Raw genomic sequence first — 22,954 nt, forward strand, 5'->3', positions numbered from 1 at the left:
GCAGCATTTTCTTAGTGCAAAATGCATCCCCGGGTCTATTTTGGAAACAAAGGTGTATTCTATTCTAGGAAAATTGTGCTAACTGCTAGGTGTTGCTCCGTGTGTAATCTCATGTAATTTCGTTGTCATTTCATGCAGTTACCCTACAGCAAATTACGCTCATTGCTAATCTGCAATTGGTTACAGGTTTTATAGGTTCAGACCTTGGACAGAAGTTAGTTCCTTAGCAAAAGGAAAAGCGTTTTATGGACTCAGACGAACGTCTTAATCTCAAATACTAATATCTTATTCCTTTTACGTTCTTTCCAACTCCTTCTCCAACCCCTGTATTACCCCTTCTTTCTCCTCTTACCCTGCCCTCTCCTGACTCTCCCCCCCCTCTTTCCCGGTGAACGTCTTCCTCTTTCACTAGTTCACGGTGGTCCCCCTGTGTTGCCCAAGCCGGAGCAGCCTTCTGAGTGGTCGTTACCCCCACAACCACCAGGTCTTTAACAACTCGCTGAACGGGAACTGCAGCAGCCCGGACTGGCAGAAGCACCAGGAGCCGCAGGCCTTCCCCGTTTACCTGCAGAAGAAGGGCTACCAGACGTTCTTCGGGGGCAAATACCTGAATCAGGTACCAGGGGGGACTACCGGGCAACCTGTGGGTCAGATGCCTCGCGCAAGCATGTAACCCTGGGAGGCTGGGGGAGATCTGACTCCCTACAGGGCGAATACCTTAAATAGAGATCAAGGCCAAATGTCTCGTCTCTCTGAAACACGATTGGGGTCACCAGACTCCCAGCAGTGGTATGTGCTGCACTGGGGTATCGGGGGATACCAGGCTTCTGCAGGGTCAAGTGTTGTAGCCTGGTTCAGGGGTGGCGGCGGCTGTCAGCTCTGAGTCTGTCGAGGTGTACTTGTGGTGAGGGATCTGTGGGTGAATACTTGGAGCCTACCTCACTCATGCACACCTCAGTCATCCACAGTAACATCAAACCGATCCCGCGCCCTCAAAGCTGCCACTTACATCCCATCACACTCTTTACAAACTGCTAATCATCGCTGCAAGTGGCTCTTAAATGCTTACTCTGCAGGGATGTGTGTTGGCGCGTGTATGTTTGTTCGTGTTTCCTGTTTCCACTCTTTGTACTACAGTATAGCTGTCCTGGGGACAGCCGTTTCTGGTTGCTGGCAAGAGACGTTCCTGAGTGCCTGCTCTGTGTGCTGGAGTGTGACACTCCTGAGCGCCTGCACAGTGTGACTGTCCCGAGTAACTCGTCTGTGTGCTGAAAATGTGAATGTGCTGTGTGCCTGCTCTGTATACTGAAGTGTGTCTGTCTTGAGTGCCAGGTCTGTGTGCTGGAGTGTGACAGTCCTGAGTGCCTGCACAGTGTTACTGTCCTGAGTGACCAGTCATGTGCTGGGGTGTTACTTTGCCGAATGCCTGCTCTGTGTATTAGAGTGTAACTGTCTTGAGTGCCTGTTCTGTGGGCTGGAGTGACTGTCCCGAGGGCCAGGTCTGTGTGCTGGAGTGTGACAGACATGAGTGTCTGCACAGTGTTAATGTCCCGAGTGCCTGCTCTGTGTGCTGGGGTGCGACTTTCCTGAGATCTTGCTGTGCGTGGTAGAATCTGATTTCCCCACATAGAATTTGTGAAATAAACTTTAGTTTTTTAACTTGGATGTTATCCTAAAACATAAGTTTGAGTTTCTCTCTTTGAAAAAGATTGGAGACTTATGCATAGGTAGCTAGCACCTAATCGCATGCAGATGGCAGGAAGCCGGAACCAACTATCACACGGTTTAGCAAGTTTTAATGTTGAGCCAAACCACATTCTTTGAAGCAATACTTGTGCAAGACTTTTGATATTACCGTTTACTTGTGTTTCAAGTGCAGACACATGGATTGTATTGTGTTTATATAGAGGTTTTTTTACCCCGAGTGTGAACCAAAGTGCTTTTTGTGTGGTTGAGTACGTAACTCCTCTGTATGTATCAATTTACAGAGTGCTTAGACATTGCAGTGTAGCTCTCCGATGTGTATCCTTTAGATTGTGTAGTTGAAAGTGTGTTGATTCTAGTTAGATCTGTAGGCCGCACGTTAGGAAACGTGCATGGTTTTTGGTGATTTGATAGCAAGATGTGTCGGGCATAGCTGCACACAGGCATGCAGAAGACAGTTGTGTTGCAGCATGGAATCATGGGAAAACATTGACAGTAGGTGTGTAAGACAGCACACGTCTGCATGTACTGACCATCTGTGTTCATTATGTGCTTAGTCCAGTTGTCTTTTTGCTTCAGGACACTGCCAGGTCTTGATGGCCATTCTAGATTGAAGGAGGCTGCTGATCATCCTTATTTTCTGTGGGAATGCTACAGAGCTCTTGCTCAATCAATATTTTTAGAACATGGGATCATCAGGAAGCGAGCTAGGGTTCTTCTGGATCTGAGAATCCTCCTTTACCAGCAAAGCCTGAGTTTGCAGGTAGAAAGGGTCTATTGATTTAGCGGAGCTTCTGAAGAGCCAAACACTTTTTGAAAATGTCATTTTAGGTTTCAACAAGCAGGGAAAATAGGGCAATGCTCCCCCTCTATAGGGAAATTTGGTGAAGACAAAACCTTTTGCCTGGGGATACTTTGATCCTAATAGTCGCACTGCTTAAACTAGCAAAATGGCGCAGCAGGTCTTTAGAGTCCCAGATTCCCACCTTTGCAACGCTATTCCCATCCCATTTAAAGCAAAAACTAACCATCTACTCCCTGCTAAGCTAAAAAAAAAGACCTGTCTTTTTGACAAATCGTGGTGGATTCTGGGCGTGTCAGTCTTCACTATGTCCCTATTTGATCAGTTGTTCGATAGCGCCAAGAGGCCCTTCCAGGGTGTAGGTTTGCGTTTCTCAAAACACTCTTATGGCTGGATTGGCAGGTGTGGCTGACGGGCCTTTAGAGCCCTACAGAATCCTCCTTTAATCTCTTTGAAGTTTACCTAACCTGATATTCCCAGGGCATTTTATCTTTTCTTTTTGGGTTTCAATGTAGAGGTTGGAATTTGCGCCCCTCAGAGAACTGGAAACAGCTTCTGGCCTGAGGGAACAGGACAGTGCTTTATAAATCAGGACCCAGACCAGCTGAGTGCCCAACCACTCCCACATGTCACGCGGCGGTCCTTAACGCCGCTGCACCCTGTGAGGTGTGTTTCTCCGTGTGATACAATTCTGGCCATCTACTGAGTGTGGGGATGTTCACACCTGCTCTGCGTGTTCGAATATGCACACCTGTTGCAGGCCGGTTTTGTACATTATAGAAGCAAGCCTTCAGAGTGCATACAGGGGTGAGGGCCGGCTGTGTGTGATGGTGTACATACCCGCTTTGAGTGTAGTACTCTGCATAGCAGCCAGGTTTTTCGTGTGCTTATGTGACATTTCCGTGTTTATATGGTGCTTATGTGTGACATTTCCGTGTTTTTATGATGCTTATGTGTGGCATTTTAATTCCCTATGAGTGACACATTGATTGACATTTTAATCATGACGAACAGAAAATGTATCTCCGTGAAATAAGAAAACTTAGGGAAAATTCCTCTTTCTGTGAGATAATGGTCTACAGAACTATTCATAGCTAAAAAGCCATTTTGGTCCCAAAAAATCATACAGACAATGGACATGGCTGCTTCACAGTTATTTCTTAGGCTTGCCCCTCTTTCTCCCGCTTCCCAACACACAGAACCCTTTTAAAGAATAGTAGTAGTGCTTATTTTATTACCTGCGGATGCATAAAAGATAGAGTAGGCCTTGACATAATTCGAACCTGATGCCTCCAGTTTGTGGACAACTTTCTGCAGCATTTGTTCAAACTACTAAGCTATCTCATTATAAATGGATAGAACATCCCACCACTCAACCAGTATTCAGTGATTCTAGGTCTCCCTCAAGTGGCTAGCAGAGCATGAGGACATCAGCACTAAAATGTGTTAGTCTAACCCCTGATGCGTGGTACTTGGCAGGGCTGACTGTGCATACAAGCTATTTGGGTGTTGGTGAAAACTCCTTTACTTGATTGATGCTTTGTGAGTTGAGCACCTCTGTGCTGAGAGTGTTCCAGTGTACATACCTCTTCTGTGTTTATAATCGTGTGAAAGAGAGAGAGAGAGCTAGCACGCTTGCATGTGTGACAGTGCGCCATCTGCACTTACTGTCTGTTTAACACATGTCTCCTTGGCCACAGTACGGGCATGCAGGGGCCGGAGGCGTGCAGCACATCCCCCCAGGATGGCAGATTTGGAACGGACTGGTAAGTGGCAAGTACTTTTACTTTATTTCAGATTAAACTGATCTGATTTTGTTATTGACACTTTTATAACACGAACAGCTCTCCCACTACTTTTGCTGTTAATGTTCAGCAAATATACATCATGCAACGTGGGAAAGTGTTTTTAATAATTATAAATAATGTTTATTTATCTTTGTTTAGACTAGCATAGCTAGGGTGCAAGTTGGCATTACTAGGCCTCAGTCGGCTTGCACTGACATTCATTTTAAAGCTGCTTAAGAAAAAGTGTTTATTTTATTTTGTATGAAATGAGCTTTCACGTTCACGTTTCTAGCTGGTGTTTTCCCCCCTTTAGGAAATCAACAAAATCGATTTCATTTTCATGTTGCTGTAGAAGTTGCAAATAAAATGTATGAGTTCGGTCGTCTTCCTCAGGAAGAGAGCTATGTGCTGACTGTAGCAGTATTTGTAACATATTCAAGGTCCACTGCCCGTGTCTGTTTTAGGAGTTATTCGTTAGCTGCACCGCGTATTGTTTTCACTCACTGCGTCAATGTCACATTATTTTTCCTCATTTCCTATGCAAAGTAAATGTTCCTAAAGTTGCTTCATATTTGATGTGGCATATTTACTTCTTGTATTATTGGTTCATGTTCTGTGTCCTTGTTTTTGCAGTCCTACTATCTGACTTTATACTAAGGCGTTTTGCCCTCACAATCAAAGGCAGTCTCCATGTTAGACTGGCTGCTACTCTCTGCTTAGACTTTTTAGCTCTTAAACCGGAGTCAGGCTGTCCTCTTGATGAGTTATACTTAGACTCTGCTGGATGGTAGTTCTTTGCTGAACCATAGTTTGTGTTTGGCTATTTACTTGCGTTGGGTGACCTCTTACGATTTCCATTTTTTTGATGCAATATTGATGCGGATTTCAGTCGGACTGATTACTTTTTGCCTTCTGTAATGATTCTTAAATGTTGCTTAAACCTCTATGGTTTTGAGTTTGAATTTTTTCATGCAAAGGTATTCTTTATTTGCACAAATGGTCCCCGGTCATTTGGGACGCACATGGCTGTGATCATGTGCATCAGCCCTTTTAATTTATTTGTTAAAAATGCTGACAAATGCAGAGTTGCCCCCATGCAGAACACCTGAGGCCTTATCTTGCTGCAGCCTGATCTCAGGCAAAGTCCTCATACTTATTTCAGATTTGTTCCATAATAACCTGAGCCGTTCGCCAAGGCATCCAGTTCTTACACGAATGTACAGCAACCGGTCACTCAGCACTTTTAATTAATTTAAACTTTTTTTGCTGAAGGCCTTTACTTTCTCACGTAAGAAAAATGACATACGAGTATCGCAAGACTAAAATCACAAAAAAAATGTAAGCATTTAAAGACTGAGGATAAAAGGCTTTTTGTGCAGACGTAACATGCAGAAAGTGCTGTCCACCAGTGGCCTGCCTATTGGTGTTTGGCATTATTAATATTTTAAGAAACATGTTTTTTCCTTCCTTCTTTCAAATTGTCCGAAAAGTGCCCCTTGACCCATACAGCTCTGCTTTACAGGTATTTCTGAAAGTTGTGGTCCATTAAGAGAAAGAGGGTAAAATATCAAATTTTCTTCAATATTTAGTGGATATCCAACAAATCCCACTTCACAAATTTATTATAGGTGCATGAGTCATCTGATGCAACATGTAATAGTCTTCTCTAGTGCTGTACTGGAGAGTGAAGCAAAATAACTTCTTGAGTTCCTCGTCAAAGCTGCCTCCTTAATTTATGCTTTTAAAGTTAAGAATTGTAGAAAATCATGCTCTGAAAATAATATTGTGGCCTCATTTTCAACAGTTTTTCTTGTGGGTGGGATACTTCCAAACCAAGAGATATTTGACCTGCCCACTTGCTTACTGCAATATGGAACTGGAAGTTCAACATTTTCTTGGGCTGCTCCAAGCCCAGACCTGGTTATATTTCAAATATTCTTTGAGACGATCCCTTAAAGATCATTTAACAATCGACCCTTACAGCAACTTGTTTTGACCAACAATCTGAGAGGGAAGCGTTTTGAAATTGTAACAATTTAACACATTCAAGTTAAATATACTCACATGAGATTCCACAAGCCCTCCTGATGATTTTTTCTCAAAACTGCATTTCAAAACCCAAAAGAAAGTGATTGAACCTCTTAAAACTGGAAATGTGTTTGAGACGAGAAAGCAAAATTTGCAGTTTAACTTTTTTTTTTTAAACAATATGTTTACTCAACCGATAAAGTAAGTTGCAAATAAACGCCAAACTTGTCTGAGATAAAGCCCAACATAACTGGGATGGTACTTGCCCAACATAAATAACTGCTGTACTTTCGCATAATTATGAATTTCGCCCAGAGAAATCATAATGGGTTGTAGAGGGTTAAGGGGTGTGTGGAACAGTGTAAACACTAAAATACTAATCATACTAGTTCTGGTTTAGTCAAACTCAGTGGACTTGGACTAAAAGCTACCCATCACAGAGCATCACAGAGGAATCTTTGACCTTATTCCGCAGCCTTTTTCCCCGCAGTGAATCACAACGCGGTCGTTACAACGACCGCGTTGTGATTCTGCATACCATTACTCTGCAAGTTGGAACAACGACTTGCGGAGGGGGGGGGGGCGCTGGATGTTGGAATAGTATAATTTACTATTCCAACTCTAGTCTGTGCGGACACTAGGGAAGGTGTTGGATTTTAAATCCAACACCTCCCCCGCGCAAGTCATTTTTCTGACTTGCGGAGTAATGGTATGCGGAATCACAATGCGGTCGTTGTAATGACCGTGTAGTGATTCCCTGCGTTGAAAAAGTTTCGTGGTAAACGTTGTTTACCATCACAGAGATATTGGGTCCAGCATTCACAGCTCTTACTGCATAACCTCAAAGTCATTTCTTCTTGAAGTTCTAAACTCGTCTCTGTTGAGGTGCTTGTTCTTGTAAATCTGTGTTTTTCTTGCTGTGCCACCACATATTATCTGCCATCACAGTACTCAAAGCGTGTCATTCTTCTGGCAATGGATCGCATCCTGTATGCCATGGCAGCTGGTTAATGACTGTCCCCTCTTTTATCATTGCAAAAAGCAGCAGGGACCTGGTCAAGACCGTCGCATCAGGCCTGAGGTAACTCTTCAGTGTGTTGTAGCTCTTGCAGATGAAGAACTCGGGCACTGCCTCCAAACTCTTTGCACACTATTTCAGGTGGTTCCCTTGATAGGAAACAGTAGCTCCTGTCTCCATCACCAATACTACTTCCAGAGTATTTATGTCCTGAGATAAACACAATGTGGCCTGATGCCCCTTTTGTCAGTCCTCAAGTACCATTCTTCATGCTGTCCGCTTTCGAGGGTGGATGGACAGAAAACATTTGCTGTATCTCATTCCCATACTATATGGCAGCTGGAAATGGGTTCATGAATTGTATGCTGCTGTAGTCCACATTATTATAAAAATTGCTGGGTCTGGTGTCTCAGCGGATTAATCATTCCACTCGGGGATTCTGTGTTTTCCTCATAGGCACAGGTTTGAATCCTGCCAGTTTCACCAAGCCGGAAGTTCCACCCTACCTTTCATCCTGAGGTAAATCAAATAAGTACCATTAGGTTGGAATACAATAAACCTCTGTTATTCAGCTGACTTTCTTGACTTTCTTCATTGCATCCTCCAGTGGAATCAGTGCTTCTAAGTTGTCATCTTGCCAAATATCACTTCTGTGTTCCTGACTGAGTGTTGAACACATTTCCTCAGACCCTTTGGAAGTGGAGATTCACCATCTTAGATCTCTCTCATGGCTTGTTGAGGGTCCTTCCTTCTCTGAGTCAGATTTCAGCTCTTCAAGTGCCTCTTGCTGTAAAGTGGCTGTCCATGGGCACTCCTTGGTTCGCCTCAGTCTGACAACTTGAGTGCCAATGCGGACTCCAGTGGCCACACCGGTGCAAATGAGAGATCAACTCAGTGGCACCTTCTTTGAGGCACTTGACGAGCTCCAAACGCACCCTCCCTTGCCTTTCAGAGTGTTTCAGTCCAGAATGTAAGTCAAAAATTAGAGGTCAGAAAAAGCTGCTAAGAAGAGTATTTAAAACTTTAGTCTTATGTTATACTTTAACACATGTCATGTTCCAATGAGTCATGTGTGGAATGTAGTCTTGTGAAGAATGTGGATTGTTATTGGGTCATCCAATTGGTATGCAAGAGTGGTGTCCAGTAAGTGGCAATGAAGGTTGTAGACCACATCTGGTTGAGAGCGCCTTATGTCGGGGAGAAGTAATAAAATAAACTGCCGCAGGACACTCATTGTGTACCGTGATCCAAAATTGATAAAACTCCATATTCTTTTTTTTATACAAAGTTTTTATTGGTATTTATACTCAAAGCAAGCATTAAGTGCCTTGCTCTTTTCACACCAATTCTTTATCTGCAACAATTGTAATAATGTTATTCCATAAAAACCTTTCTGACTTTCATCCTTGTATTAGCCCTTTAACCCATCCATCTCACAAACGCCCATAATCCTCTTCCCTTCCCATAAACGCCTGAGAGGCTAACCACTTTGATGCCTTTTGCTTAGGCATTCTTTCATCTTATATTAACCCTCCCTGTGGACCACCTGTCTCCTTAATTACATTGAGCCTCAGATTTCAACTCTGTCGAGGGGATTGGGCCCTATTCTATTTAGAACAGCTCTAGTATCCCCTTCTCTGATGCTGCACTAGTTAATGTATCTAGAATTTACTTGCATGTGTCTCTTTTTGTGATATCCAATCTCTTGAAAGAAAAGTCAGCCCTCCTACCCTAGCAGTGGCCAAGCATTAACAACAAACCAGGTTGAAAGACTCGGCAGTATAGGTCACCATTACTTCATCTGCAAGTTGGAATATGTAATTTTACGGGAACCACACCTACCAACTAGGTTATTTCATATTACCATATTATTTCATATGCATATTTCATATGCTGATATTAAACTTCCTCTTTTCCTACACCTATCTGAGGACATGCTATGCACCTTACACTCCTTCACTGGTGCCAATATGGCATGATAGGTACATTAAACAGGGTCTTTTTTTACCTCGCCTTACTGCGGATCTCCAGTTGAACAGGATCTTTGCCCATTCTGATTCCTCGGTGGTCACTCCCAGATCCCGCTGCAGCTTCCTAATGAGCATTATGCTTGATGACTTTTATGCCCTTGCCAGTAGGCCTAAGACACCACTCCCTTGAGTCGCTGAATGTCCCAGAGTATTTCAACATCTGCCTACCCTATCAGTCTCCCACACCAACAGAAACCAGTTTCAGACCTCCCATGCAATCCCTGTGCTGCAGGGATCCCCAGAAGCTATCCTTTATAAGGAAATATTCCTTTCTCACACTCAAGGATTTTATCACAGTCTTCTCAAATAGGTTTCTCAGCTTCATTTTCGACTTTCCATGTCAGTTCTTTCCTCAGATCATTTTTTCCCAATTCCAGTGATGAAATACAGGCAAATTGACAAGTTTTTAAAAAATTGTATTGGAGTGTTCCTCAGCCGGTTCAAATTCTCTCAGTTCTGTATGGTGGGTGACTGCCATCTTCCTGACTCCTTTCAGCAGGACCTCACTACTGTACTCTAGTATTTTATTTTCAACATTTATCCTTACCATCTCTGTGTTTCCCTCCTCCCTTAAGCGTAGCCATTTTTCACAGGTAGAATATGCACCGAGGAGTTGTGGGTTGAGCATCGAGAGCCCGCTTGCGGTACCCTCATAGTGCCGTTATGACATAGTAAATGTGACTGCGATTTGTTCCCAGCCTGTATGACGTTTCTGGGGAAGATATTGGGATTGACTAGAGCATGCAGTGCAGATGAGCTGTTAACTTTAATTTTATGACGATTGTCTTCCCTTGCAGTGACGGGTAGAATTTATCACTTAGTTTCCCCTCAGTTTTCAGTTTAGAAGGGCCATGTTCTTTCCCACCAGCTTTCTTAACTCTGGCGTGATATATATTTTAGTTCCGTACGCAGCTTTAAAGGGGCAATTTTCTCCCTTTCCATTGCTTTTGGGGAGGTGGGCAGCCGTAGTACCTCTGTTTTGGTGCGGTTTGCTGCATTTCCCAACCAGAACAAGTTTCAATATTCTGCTGTTTTTGTTACTTTGGGAACGGGTCACTCAGAAGTCCCACCGTGAGTAAGAAACTCTGCATGCAACAGAATTTTTGTCTGACACTATCCCAGGATCATTCTCCTTGTTTTCTGCATTGCTCTAAATCAGTTTCTAAGGCATAATAATATAAATGACAGGGATGAACAATTAGTGTCCAACACTACAGATAAAGACGCATGTATATTGCTTGTAGATTTCAAGAAGTCGTCCTATGGCATGCCAACTCAATTTAGGTCTGTTCCCTATGACCCGCGCGCTGTGGGGACTCTTAGGCGCAAAACAGTGCTGGTAAATGCACATTGCACAAGGGCCAGTATTTACGGGGTGTACTATTTGCGGCACGTGCTCGTCGAAATTAGGCCTGGGTAGGGAACTTCGCTCCGCTCGCGGAGTTTTCTGCACTTCGCGGAGAATGAAGATTAACACAATTATAGCGCTTCCAAAGTGTGCAAACAGCACATGCTTTTTGCATGGCAGAGTTTCACATTGTTTGACATGGCAAAACCATCCTGGTGGCATTCCGCTATGTATGCAGGTTGCACTCCAGTTGTAATACTGTGTCGGGTGCAAACAGATTTTGCATCAGATATGTGATTATATCACCGAGTGTGCTTGTGGGCTTAATGTTATTAGTAATGGATGCCATTCTGCACTATTAATTTTTTCTCAGAATCCAGCGAGAGGAGGCATTTCTGTTGTGCTAAATGTCGCGCCTATTGTGGATGGCCGTCCAAGTACCTAGTATAAAGTAAGGTGCATTTACATTGCCAATTAAGACAATTAGAAAAAACCAAGGAAAGAAAACGAAGCCATCTCAAAGCAATGACTATTAAATCCTTAAATTATGAACTTTTGAGTCACAGCTGATTAGTCCCTCCAAGCGGAAACTTAACCTGTAAAACCGATCACAACAAAAGTCCACTTTACAGCCTGAAACTGTATTAGATCCTTAATTGTAAATATACACCTCATCTTGGACAGGCGGTACAATCAAAAACAATAATCCATAACACATACAGCTAATCTAATTTAGATCTATTTACATAAACACATTTCACAGTATTAGCCCCATGTTCGATATTTTCTCCTGCAATAGAGTGGTTTTTAGTGACAAAACCCACCTGATGCCTGTGACTCAAAGTTCTGATGACTGCTTCATTTCAGAGGATTTTGGTTACTATTTCCTTTGGAACTGCACTTCTCTCTTTCAGATTGAAGCGCGTAGATATGACTTCCCATGATGACCCCAGTTATTCCCTATCTTTGCATATTATGACAAGAGTTCTTCTCCTTCTGTGTGGCTTTAATATGAAATCTAATCTGAACCAGGGTGTATAAACATGTACTCCCTATGTGTATGGCTCTGCGCCTTCCATTTAGTCCATTATCTGCAATTCCCTTCCCTTATTTTTTTGTTGCCGCCATTTTCACGGACATAATGTTCTTTGTTGAATTGCATATTTTCCTCGAGTAAAACAGTTCAGGGACCTTCTTGATTGAAACCGAGTCTATTTTACTCCCCTTCCACAAGTTATCACCAGCGGTCTTTCTATTTCAGTTCAGGCTATTGAGTCGAAGCTGCACCTCCCTTGCAGCCAGGCCTGTTAGTCCACTAAAGGGCACATTAACAGCCCGTTCTGAAGTCTCTATTGTTCTTCGTCGGTCAAGTGAGTCTGTTGGAGGAGCATCAAGTTTGAAGTATGTCGACCTTTTCTTTCTTTTTCATCATCTGGTTGGGTAGTTGACATTTCAGATCACTTTAACCGGAGAGCGAGTTGTATTAGTAGGGATGACAACTTCAGAAATTGAGTCAACATTTGAACAGAATCATCGGATGCTGGAATGTGCATCTTTTTTTCCCTTAGTTCGCTTCAGTTGGCTTCTCATCTTTCATTGCTTGCTTGATCTGTGAATCTCCTGCTTCGCATTCTCCAGCCCCATCTCCTGAAGAATGAAACCCATGCAATCCAGCCCACTACATTGCTTCTATACTCTGTGCTTATGTGCCCTGTTTGTTTTCCTGGGCTGTTTTTTTTTTACTCCAGTGTTCTGCAAAATCTGTGAATTCACATGTTTTACTGTGCTGTTCAATAGCACTAGTTTGCCCACAGTGTCGCCCAAACTGCAGTCAGGGGACTTTTGCTTCCGGATTCTAGTTAATGAAATGATGGCAGAAATGATAATTTAGGTGTACAGGCCCTTTCACTTGCTCCTGGCTCTGCTAAGTATATGTAGGCCAGCTCTCCACCCCATGGTGGAGCAATTGCCTTACCTTATGTTTGAGTCCTGTGTGGTTGGCATGTGTGCATATATGGCTTGTGTTTTACTGCCAAGAGAGAATGGCGGTGGCAGCACAAATTGGTAGTATCCTTGTAGACTCTCCTATGTTTATAGTGGACGACCACTCTGTGCCCAGGACAGGACCCTACTCCTGATATTTGTTTGATCTCTTGGCTCGAGGGAGTTTGACAACCCCTCGGTTTTTTTAGGATTGGCTTCTTTTGCAGTGAATCCCCCAACCTCTTTTCCATGTATGTCTGGCTGTCGCCTAGTGGCCTTCTTGGTCTGTCTGAAGCGCCAACACAAAACGTTTAAACTAGCTGCCCTGTAACTCACTGCAACAAGCCTGTGACATGGAGAAAGGTGAAATTAATTTGCTGTGATTACTGTGACCAATACCCAAGGAACAGATCAGGGCAAGTTAGCTCCAGGGTTTGTTCAGTTGTGATCTCTAATGGAGAAAGAGTTTGAATTTGAATGAATGCTGAACTTTATTTGCCTTAGTCACAAGACATCCGTCTGCAGGAGCCATGAACCTGATTCCCCTAGGATCCGGCTGAACCCTCAACAGCATTTGCAGTTGGATCCCAATCCTTGGACCCCCATAGTTTTTTTCTTCTTCTGGCAGCAACCTTTGAGGGCTTGTCGGGTGGGTGGTCTCCTTGTTGCCCCCTATAGCCTCAGCACAAGACGTGCTACTACCAGAGCTTGTTGCACAAGTCTCACAACAATTCCCAAGTCTTGAGAGACTTGTGCAAGAACTTGAGATCTTTTAAGAGCTCTATAGATATCTTGGGTACAAATGTATATAAGCCACATCCATGATCACAAACTTTGCTTGGCTTTTTACCATGAACGGAGAGCTTGCCCGAACCATACTTCTCGCCCTCTGGCAGCACAGTGCTAGATTTTCTGATGCATCGGGTGTAGTCTGCTGCACTATAGCAGCCATATTGTGCCTGCACACCAATCACTACCTGCTTGCCAGCCGTGACTTTGAACCGATAATAAGACAATAAAGAACTGTGCATATTTGGCATGGGCATAACAAGCACATATTCTATTACCAGCACACACCCATCGAGAACAGCACCCAGACCCTTGCATCACTGAATACCTGCACTCGCCCACCTAAAACATTGCTTTGTGCTGCAAGAGTGCGACTTCTCCTATTAAACTCGAACATTGCGCTTTATCTGCTAATTTGAAACGCTGACTTGCATTCCTGCTAAGGGCACACCCTCTAAAACAAACGGATAGTGTGTGTAAACAGATCGTGGAAGCTGACTTCCTTATGGCTGTGGTTAAACCTGGTTGCCTGGTACCTGACCCTTTCCAGTCCCAGAGACTAAGAAGCCTTGTTAATCACCCCCCCCCCCCCCTTCCCTCCGATATTGGCTGCAGGCTGGTGTTTGCCCTGATTTCACAACCCTTTGACGTATCCTTCTTGCTGCTACAGTTCCAGCCTTTCAAAAAAAAGAAATCCTACTTGCTACTTACCACTAAAATCTAGTTCCCAGGTTGAGGTGGTGAGGCCTTAGTGTCTTGTGGGTGTTCCCAATCCCACCGTTGTCTACCCACTTGAAAAACTTTACACATTTAGACGTTCCTGAGGCACGGGCTCCTAAACTATCTTACCATCCGGGGACATTATAGTTCGTGCTGACCCACAACTACTTCTGCCTCATTCAGGCTCAAGGCTGCTTAGGTCTCCCCTTCGCTCACTACCCATGAAACTTGCCAAATCACAAGCTGTAGAAGGCTTGTAAGTACCATTTTATGTTTAATACCGAGAATCTGTACAGTAGTAGATTATCTCTTGTGTTCTCTCAAAGGCCTGGATGCTTCTGACTGGGCAGGCCAGGAAATTGTGCCTGACACCTGTCGAACTTAGACCAATACTCACAGGATCATCACAAAAGCTGTCACCCTTAAAGAGGGATCAATCTATGTGAAAAAGCCAGCAACCCAAGCTGTTGGATCCAGCCACCAACTTGCAAAGTTGTCTAGCTTTTCAGCCATGATGCAGAAGTCGGCATTTCAAAGGCCCTAGAGACCTTTGAATTAAGTTGAACATTTGATGACCCAGCATCCAATCTTTGCTGTTAGTGAGGAGTCTTGAGTTCTGTTCTGCCAGTGCATTGAAGTTCAGGTAGATACTCGTCATGGGCTTTGAGGTTCTTGTCCAGATAATAATAGCAATTGTTCCTCAATACTCCTAATAATTGCTACATTCTTGGACTTAGCATCCCTAGTTTGTTCATACATTGGTGCACCAAACCATTGTATACATGGAGAAGAATGCAATAGTCAGACAAGCCATGCTCAAGACTTTTTAGCACAAAATGCCTCTAGATACCTCCAAGCAGTTGATGAGCAAAAGTGACTTTTTTGTCAATAAGCCCCTTCTGGCCGTTGACCCATGGAGGTTGGATCCTCAGTCAAACCTTCTGTAGTGATAACCGGCCTGCTGCCGAAAATAGATTTCCCATTCCACACCCCGAAGTTGGCTGACCAACAGCCTGTTTCTTACATTTATTTTTTAACCCCTGGCAAAGAACTCCGCTACACCAGCGGACTTTGTGGAGTTTTGCCGAATTTGCGCTCCATTGAGAATGCGAAGTTCAGGCAAAACTCTGACTTCGCAGCGGAGCAGAGTTAGCTGGCACCTGCCCACGCCCAAAAACAGTAAAAAAAAAAATTTGAAAAGCACTTTCCAACTCTGTGGAACTCCGCGTAGTGGCACTCCGCCAACTCTGCCTGGGTTTAATATTTTTGCCCCTGCACCCCACAGTTTTATAGCTGTAAGTCCTCCTCCATCTAAGGTGCAAGATTATGCATCTGTGGCGAACCCTGTTCATCAAGATGGCACAAAGGCCAGTGCGCTTGTTCTGTAATCTCCTCATCGAATCTTAAAGGAAATCAGCGGCGGCTTCTCCGCTATAGCAGAGGAGTGTCACCCCCCCCCATCCCCCAAAAATGGCAGCAATGGAAAAATAATGATGATAAACTCTCGTTTTATTTTTCCTTTCCACTCTTGCCGAGTCTTGGGGGTGGGGCCTGGGTTTGACAGGCACGGAGGGGAACGGTATGTGCATTCCCTTCACTGCGCATTACGGTTTGATTGGCCGTCTCAGGCCGGCCAAACCGCCATGCGCAGTGAATGCTCTCTCCAGCCCAGCAACGCAGCTGGGTTGGAGAGAGCAGGCACAGACTCGCAGTCTGTCCTGGGGTGCCAATCGAGGGCACTCCGGGCCAATCCTGAAGCTGCTCTCACACATTAGAGCAGCTTCAGGATTGGCTGCAGGGCATCCTGGGAGCCTGTGCCGCCTGGAGAAGAGGAGAAGAAGAGCACAATGTGACTGACTAAAGGCACGTTTTTTAATTTTTACTTTGCATCCCACCCCGCGACCCCTATGCCCCCTTCCTGCCACTCGTCCCTAGCACCGGCCGCTTCTGAAGGAAATGGCAGTGAAATCTCAGTGTCAAACATTGTTCAAAACAGCATCCATTGTCGCCTAAATTTCTAAACAAAATGTTACAGAAACATCTTGAAATCCAGCAACGTTTAATATCTGCTTGTTTTTCAAAATATCAATTAATATTTCTGAAATTTGGAATCGGATGCTGCCCAAAATATTAGAAAAGCACTTTTAATATCAAGGTTATATTTGTCTAAAAAAAAAAGGGACATTTTTTCAAAATCTAGGTTTAAATGTTATCCAAAACATAATCAAATACTCCAAAATATCAAGATTGTATTTTTACAAACATATAAGGAGACTTCCAAAGGAGCATGAGTACATATTGCTTAAAGAACACGAAAGGCCTCCTAAATATTGGAGATTTTTTGCCATATCTACATGTGATACCTGCATGGTCGTTAGATTATTAACAAACATATATTTTTTTTAAAATAACTTTTTATTAACAACAAAATATGCAGCATTACATTGGTCATGACACAGGTATAGCACCGACATAGACGGAATACAAGTTGGGCATATGAGACCGTGAGCACTGCATTGATGACAGCCAGGTCAAAGTCACCCCCAGTCACGGAACAAACTTATTTAAGGCTGCAAAATATGACCAACTCGAATAAACCCAGGAACAATAGACACTATTTTACTCCAAGATAAAGGAGAATTTAATTAGCCAGCAGGATTGAGAAAGAGGCCGATGACTTGTTAAACTGCTGATAAAGTTTCTTTACAGAACGCCAGAGCAATCTGTTTCTGTTACAGAAGAATACAAAGAGACCTGTGTGAAACCAGCCACCAAAAGTTGTCATGTAAATAAATCTTAATAAAATAAGAACTTGGCAACCCCTTCTTTGAATTAAAGCAGGGAAGCTCGACTTGGCATGAGGGCCGGTAGTCAATTCAATTTATTTAATCTTTATTCATCTAAAAAAAAAAGCTATAAATGGAGCATTATTTAATAAATCACATCTTTGAACATATAATGACATCGTAAGTTTAATTGGTAACTAAAATACATTTTAAGAATTGAAACGACAGTCAGTACCCACAGCTATAATTTCTAAAAAAGGTAATTAAATATACAAAACATATAACATGCTGGTGATTGAAATCAACAAGATAATAATTGCCACAATTATACAATGTGTATTCTAAAATAGCCAACAAACTAAACAAAGTAAGAAACCGGAACTGAAGTAAGCGTTCCTAATTTTGAAAGCTTTCTGAATAAAACGAATCGCAACTATACACGCGCGTACACACACTGATGCTAGCAGTTGTATGTAAAAAAAAAAGAGCTGACCTGCATTGTCTAAAATGTGAGATTATGAGCAAAGGAATCAAATAAAGCTTCCTTGGCTTCTTACAGAATTTAAAAAACCAAAACATTAATAAAAGGCATTGTCGTTTACAATGCCAATAGCTCAAACTCGTGTAAATGCGATACCTATTGCATTGCAAATGCTTGTTGTTGTCCAGTGTCTACCCAGCCCGTAGTTATCGTGCAGTAGTAGTGATGTTGTACTTTCAGCAAGAAGAAATCTTGGTTTTGAACGATTGTCTGTGGATTTGTTTTGCTATTTTAAGAGAAAATATCAAGTCATAGAAAGCGTTCATCTCCAAATGCATTTGATGTGCTTGTCTGGATTTTGCTCCCCTATACCCTCCTCCTTTACCTCCCACCTTCCCCACCGAGGAACCCCTAATCTAGAGCCTTGTTTTCCAAGGAGGACAAACATTCTTAAAAATACTCACCCGAAGCATATGCGACATAAAGTCTACCCATGCCTTTGTATAAATAATAATTTTGTTAAAGTTTGTGCCCTTATATGCAGCGCTCAGACTGCTAACTGGCCTAATCGACACTAAACAAAAATCTTAAATAATCACATAAAACATTAATCGTAGCAGGTCTGCCTTTCATGACTTTGGTCCTATTGCCCATTAAAATTATCGCCCTCTTCTTAGCTTCATTTGGATGAAATGCTTTTTATTTCAGTTTTTCAGTGCTTACTTTACATAGTTTATTTAAACAGTACGGATGCTGTGTTCTGAACCTCCCACTCCTTAAGAGAAGCCCACGGTGCCAAAGTTAGACTCGCCCTTACAGAAGCAGTGACGCCAGTACAGGCTGCTTTCATTCTGGCCCTGCAGCCGCCCTTTCTTTATTTTGTTTTTTTAGTCTGAACTTCAGCCCAGTGTCATTGGCAGATGCAGCAAACCTGACTCCTGTGTTTTGCTTCTGTGTTGGGGAGTGGAGGAGGAGGGACAGGAGCAACCAGCTGTTATTTTGTAGTTTGCAGGTACGAGTGGATGTTTTGAGGGGGAGGGCAGCATAGGTAGGCAGCAGTATTTTGTATTTGCTGAGGAAGCCGTGTAGAGGCAGGGTAGGACAGCAGGACTCAAGTGGTATAAAATGTTATGTAATTTTCTGACTCACACTTCTGTAGTTTAGTTGCGGAATGTGATTTCCAAATGCATGTAAGTTACGCATGCAAGGATGTGACCTGAGTGAGAATGTTACATATAGTATGTGCAGCTTCCACTTTTGTTAGTGAATCCTAGCGAGACCTATTGCATTGCAAATGCTTGTTAACACATTCATCGAGCACCTGCGAGGCCCTGTCCCGTTGGCACCCCAGAGGCAGACTCTAGTGCCAGTATGAACCCCAGCCTGAGGCACGGTCCCGGTCCAACTCCAGCCACAGGGCCACTTCCATTGGAAGCATCCTTTAATCTCTTTAATAAACAAGGCTTGCATCTTTTGAAGCATCCATTAGCATGGGCACGAAAACGATTAAGTGCTATTCACACACAGCTGCTACCACTTTCAGGGTGTTAGCTTGATGTATGCCGAAGCGGGTGAAGAGCTGCGCCTTTTAATTTTTCTTTTAACACAGAACAGCCTCCTTACTAGCAGTGATGGGTAGTGCCGGCATAGCAGGGCGCCAAAGTTTAACTCGGTCACATTAAATTATGTTTTTAGGGCAGATTAAGTGAAGTTGACTGGCGGGAGATGGTGGACATATTGATCAAAGAAGCATTCATTTATAAAAGGCGCAAACTGGAACAAATAAAAAATATGAGGCTCACTGCAGGGCGACAGCAGCACTCTGGAGCCACCCCGGGCTTTACACAGGTAGCTTGCGGTACACAAGCACTCTAGGGGAGGGCAGGTGGGCCCCATTAACAGGCACCATGCCGGACAGAGTGCGTACACAGGCGGAAGGCGGGGGCAGGCAAGAGAAACTCGGAAACAACTTACCACCGGCATGCCATTTCAGGGGCTCCGCTAGCGAGAGAGGTCATAAGGCAAGGAGGGACAGGCTTACTGCCAGGACTGACCTCTTCAGCACAGGACTGGCACGACGGCGCAGGGGCTGAGGAAGTGGAGAACGGCAGAAGTGTCATGTGACACGGCATGGCCTGATGTAGTGGGAGGGGAGGGGAGGAGTGCAGTCCTAGGGAGCTCGGGTGAAATAGATACAAGATGACGAAAGGAGAGAAGTGAGTTAGACAGAACAAGAAATGAGTGAGGAAGAGTAACGGGCAGAGACAGAAGGTGAAAGAATACAAATATATAGAAAGCAGAATGAGGAGCGAAAGGGAAACGAAGAGAGAACAAGAAGGGCTGGGCGAGAAGGGAGGGGGTATTGCCAGCAACAGAGGAGCCTGCGAAAGTGAAAGTGATCGTGATTACGATCGCTACGGAGTAAAGACACATGGCGCTGCGCGCGTGCACGTTCACGTGCACTGTAGCTTTAGGCCACGGCAGCACTTTGAAAAGCCCAGATATAAAATGTCTCTTAGAGCCTTTGGCTCGCGAGACCTAAAAATATGTACCAAAACAGGGACCCGGATTTTGGTATTATTTTTTTTAAACGTCCCTATCGACCCAAAAAGGAACAGAAGCCTAACAGACACCTCGGCCGCGGCCATCACACCACCTGTCTCAGAGTCTCTGAAGGGATTTCTTTGGTGGCCATGTCTGCTCATGGAACACCATGGGCACCATTGGAGGTAGGTTACCAGAGCTTTAAGCCCTCATGCGCCCACAAATCAACCTTTGCAGCCAGTGACTGCGGAACTTCATCAGGCCACCCACACACTCTGCTTGTCTGGCAATCCTGATTCTGCTAGCCTTAGGCTCTCCCTGGACTTTAAAAACGGCAAAGTAGGCCTTGCTGTATATACACCCGAAGCCCGGTCCTCTGTTGGCTGCTTCCTTGGTGAGGACCCCAACAGAGACACCCGACCCGAGCTTAGACTAGATGGGGTTGCACAGGGACAGTGGCCTGCTGGGTGGGAGCCTCAATCAATCAATCATCGCATTTATAAAGCGCACTACTCACCCAGAGGGTCTCAAGGCGCTGGGGGGTCTGCTACTGCTCGAACAGCCAAGTCTTGAGTTGCTTCCTGAAGGCGAGGTGGTCCTGGGTCTGGCGGAGGTGGGTGGGGAGGGAGTTCCATGTCTTGGCGGCGAGGTAGGAGAAGGATCGTCCCCCTGTGGTGGCTCTTCGGATGCGGGGGACGGCGGCGAGGGCGTGGCTGGTCGATCGAAGCTGGCGTTTGGGAGCGTAGAAGTTGAGGCGGCTGTTGAGGTATCCTGGGCCTTGGTTGTGTAGGGCTTTGTGTGCGTGGGTGAGGAGACGGAAGGTGATTCTCTTGTTGACCGGGAGCCAGTGCAGGTCTCTCGTGTCTGGAGATGTGGCTGCGACGGGGGATGTCCAGGATGAGTCGTGCTGAGGCGTTCTGGATCCGCTGGAGTCTCTTCTGGAGTTTTGCGGTGGTTCCAGCGTAGAGGGAGTTGCCGTAGTCCAGACGGCTGGTGACGAGGGCCTGGGTGACCGTCTTCCTGGTCTCGGTGGGGATCCACCGGAAGATCTTGCGTAGCATGCGCAGGATGTTGAAGCACGACGAGGAGACAGCGTTGACTTGTCTGGTCATGGAGAGGGAGGAGTCCAGGATGAAGCCCAGGTTGCGTGCGTGGTCTGTTGGTTTGGGTGCGCTGCCTAGGGTGGGGGGCCACCAGGAGTCGTCCCAAGCGGCGGGTGAGGATCCCAGGATGAGGACTTCCGTCTTGTCCGAGTTCAGTTTCAGGCGGCTGTTCTTCATCCATTCGGCTACCTCTTTCATCCCTTCGTGAAGGTTGGCTCTGGCGGTGGCGGGGTCGTTGGTGAGGGAGAGGATCAGCTGGGTGTCGTCGGCGTAGGAGATGATGTTGAGGTTGTGCTGGCGTGCGATGTCTGCGAGGGGGCTCATGTAGACGTTGAAGAGAGTAGGACTGAGCGAGGAGCCTTGAGGAACGCCGCAGATGACTTCGGTGGCTTCAGATCTGAACGGAGGGAGGCGGACTCTCTGTGTCCTTCCGGCGAGGAAGGAGATGATCCACTCCAGTGCCTTTTCTTGGACTCCGACGTTGCTGAGGCGTTGTACTAGGGTACGGTGGCAGACAGTGTCGAAGGCCGCGGAGAGGTCGAGGAGGATGAGGGCCGCTGTTTCTCCGTTGTCGAGTAGCGCTCGGATGTCATCGGTGGCTGCAATCAGGGCGGTCTCGGTGCTGTGGTTGGCCCGGAAGCCAGACTGCGAGGGGTCGAGGGATCCGTTCGTCTCGAGGAAGGCGGCCAGCTGCTTGTTGACGGTCTTCTCGATGACTTTTGCGGGAAATGGGAGCAGCGAGATGGGGCGGTAGTTCTTGAGGTCGGCCGATGGCTTCTTGAGTAGGGCGCTGCGTTCGGCGTGCTTCCAGCTCTCCGGGAAGGTAGCGGTGTCGAAGGAGGTGTTGATGATGTTCCGCAAGTGGGGTGCGATGACAGCGTCGGCCTTGTTGAAAACGTGGTGAGGGCAGGGATCGGTCGGAGATCCGGAGTGGATGGAGTTCATCGTGCGGACGGTGTCTTCGGTGCTGATCGGGGTCCAGGCGCGGAGGGTGGTGGTGGGGGGTGGTGGTTCGTTCGTGGCGCTCGTCGGTTGAGTGCTGAAGCTGTTGTGTATGTCTGCGATCTTGTTGTGGAAGTAGGAGGCGAGGGAGTTGCAGAGGTCTTGCGAAGGGGTGATGTCGTTGTTTCCAGCGTTGGGGTTGGAGAGCTCTTTGACGATGTTGAAGAGTTCCTTGCTGTTGTGTGCGTTGTTGTCCAGTCGTTTCTTGAATGCGGTTTTCTTGGTGGCGTGGATGAGTTGGTGGTGTTTTCGGGTGGCGAGCTTGAGGGCAGTCATGTTGTCCGGTGTTGGGTCTCTGCGCCAGGTTTTCTCGAGGGCTCGGCAGTTCTTCTTGGAACTTTTGAGTTCGTCGGTGAACCATGGGGCTCTCTTGCTACCGGGTCTGCTAGGCGGGTTCCTCAGGGGGGCGAGCTCGTCTGCGCTGTCGCTGATCCACTTCGTGAGGTTGGTGGCCGCCTGGCTGGGGTTCGTTGTGCTGGTGGGCGGGTTCATGCTCAGGGAGGTTGCGAGCTGGTCGGCTGTGATCTTGTTCCAGCTCCTGCGTGCAAACTGTTGCTGGTGGTGGTGGATCGTGGTCCTGCCGAAGCTGAAGTGGACGCAGCTGTGGTCGGTCCAGTGGAGTCCGGTGGCGTGGCTGAAGGCGATGTCCTTGCTGGATGAGAAGACGGGGTCGAGTGTGTGTCCGGCGTAGTGGGTGGGGGTGGTGACCAGCTGCTTGAGTCCCAGGTTGGCGAGGTTGTCCAGCAGGGTGGTGGTGTTGCGGTCGTTGTTGTTCTCCAGGTGGAAGTTGAGGTCCCCTAGGAGGATGTAGTCAGCGGAGCAGAGGGCG

The 22,954-nt window shown here is 45.6% G+C and overlaps 1 protein-coding gene across 1 annotated transcript in view; it reads left to right on the plus strand.

Annotated features, from left to right (window-relative positions):
* Positions 1-22,954, plus strand: part of LOC146784254 (N-acetylglucosamine-6-sulfatase-like) — a 115,391-nt gene that overhangs the window by 26,156 nt on the left and 66,281 nt on the right. The window contains exons 3-4 of the mRNA XM_085634909.1: positions 413-616; positions 4,207-4,272. Of these exons, the coding sequence (XP_085491035.1) occupies positions 413-616; positions 4,207-4,272 (270 nt within the window). The remainder of the gene's footprint in view (positions 1-412; positions 617-4,206; positions 4,273-22,954) is intronic.

The sequence above is a fragment of the Triturus cristatus genome, chromosome 11 (genome assembly GCF_964204655.1).
Source record: "Triturus cristatus chromosome 11, aTriCri1.1, whole genome shotgun sequence".
In the NCBI taxonomy this organism is placed as follows: Eukaryota; Metazoa; Chordata; class Amphibia; order Caudata; family Salamandridae; genus Triturus; species Triturus cristatus.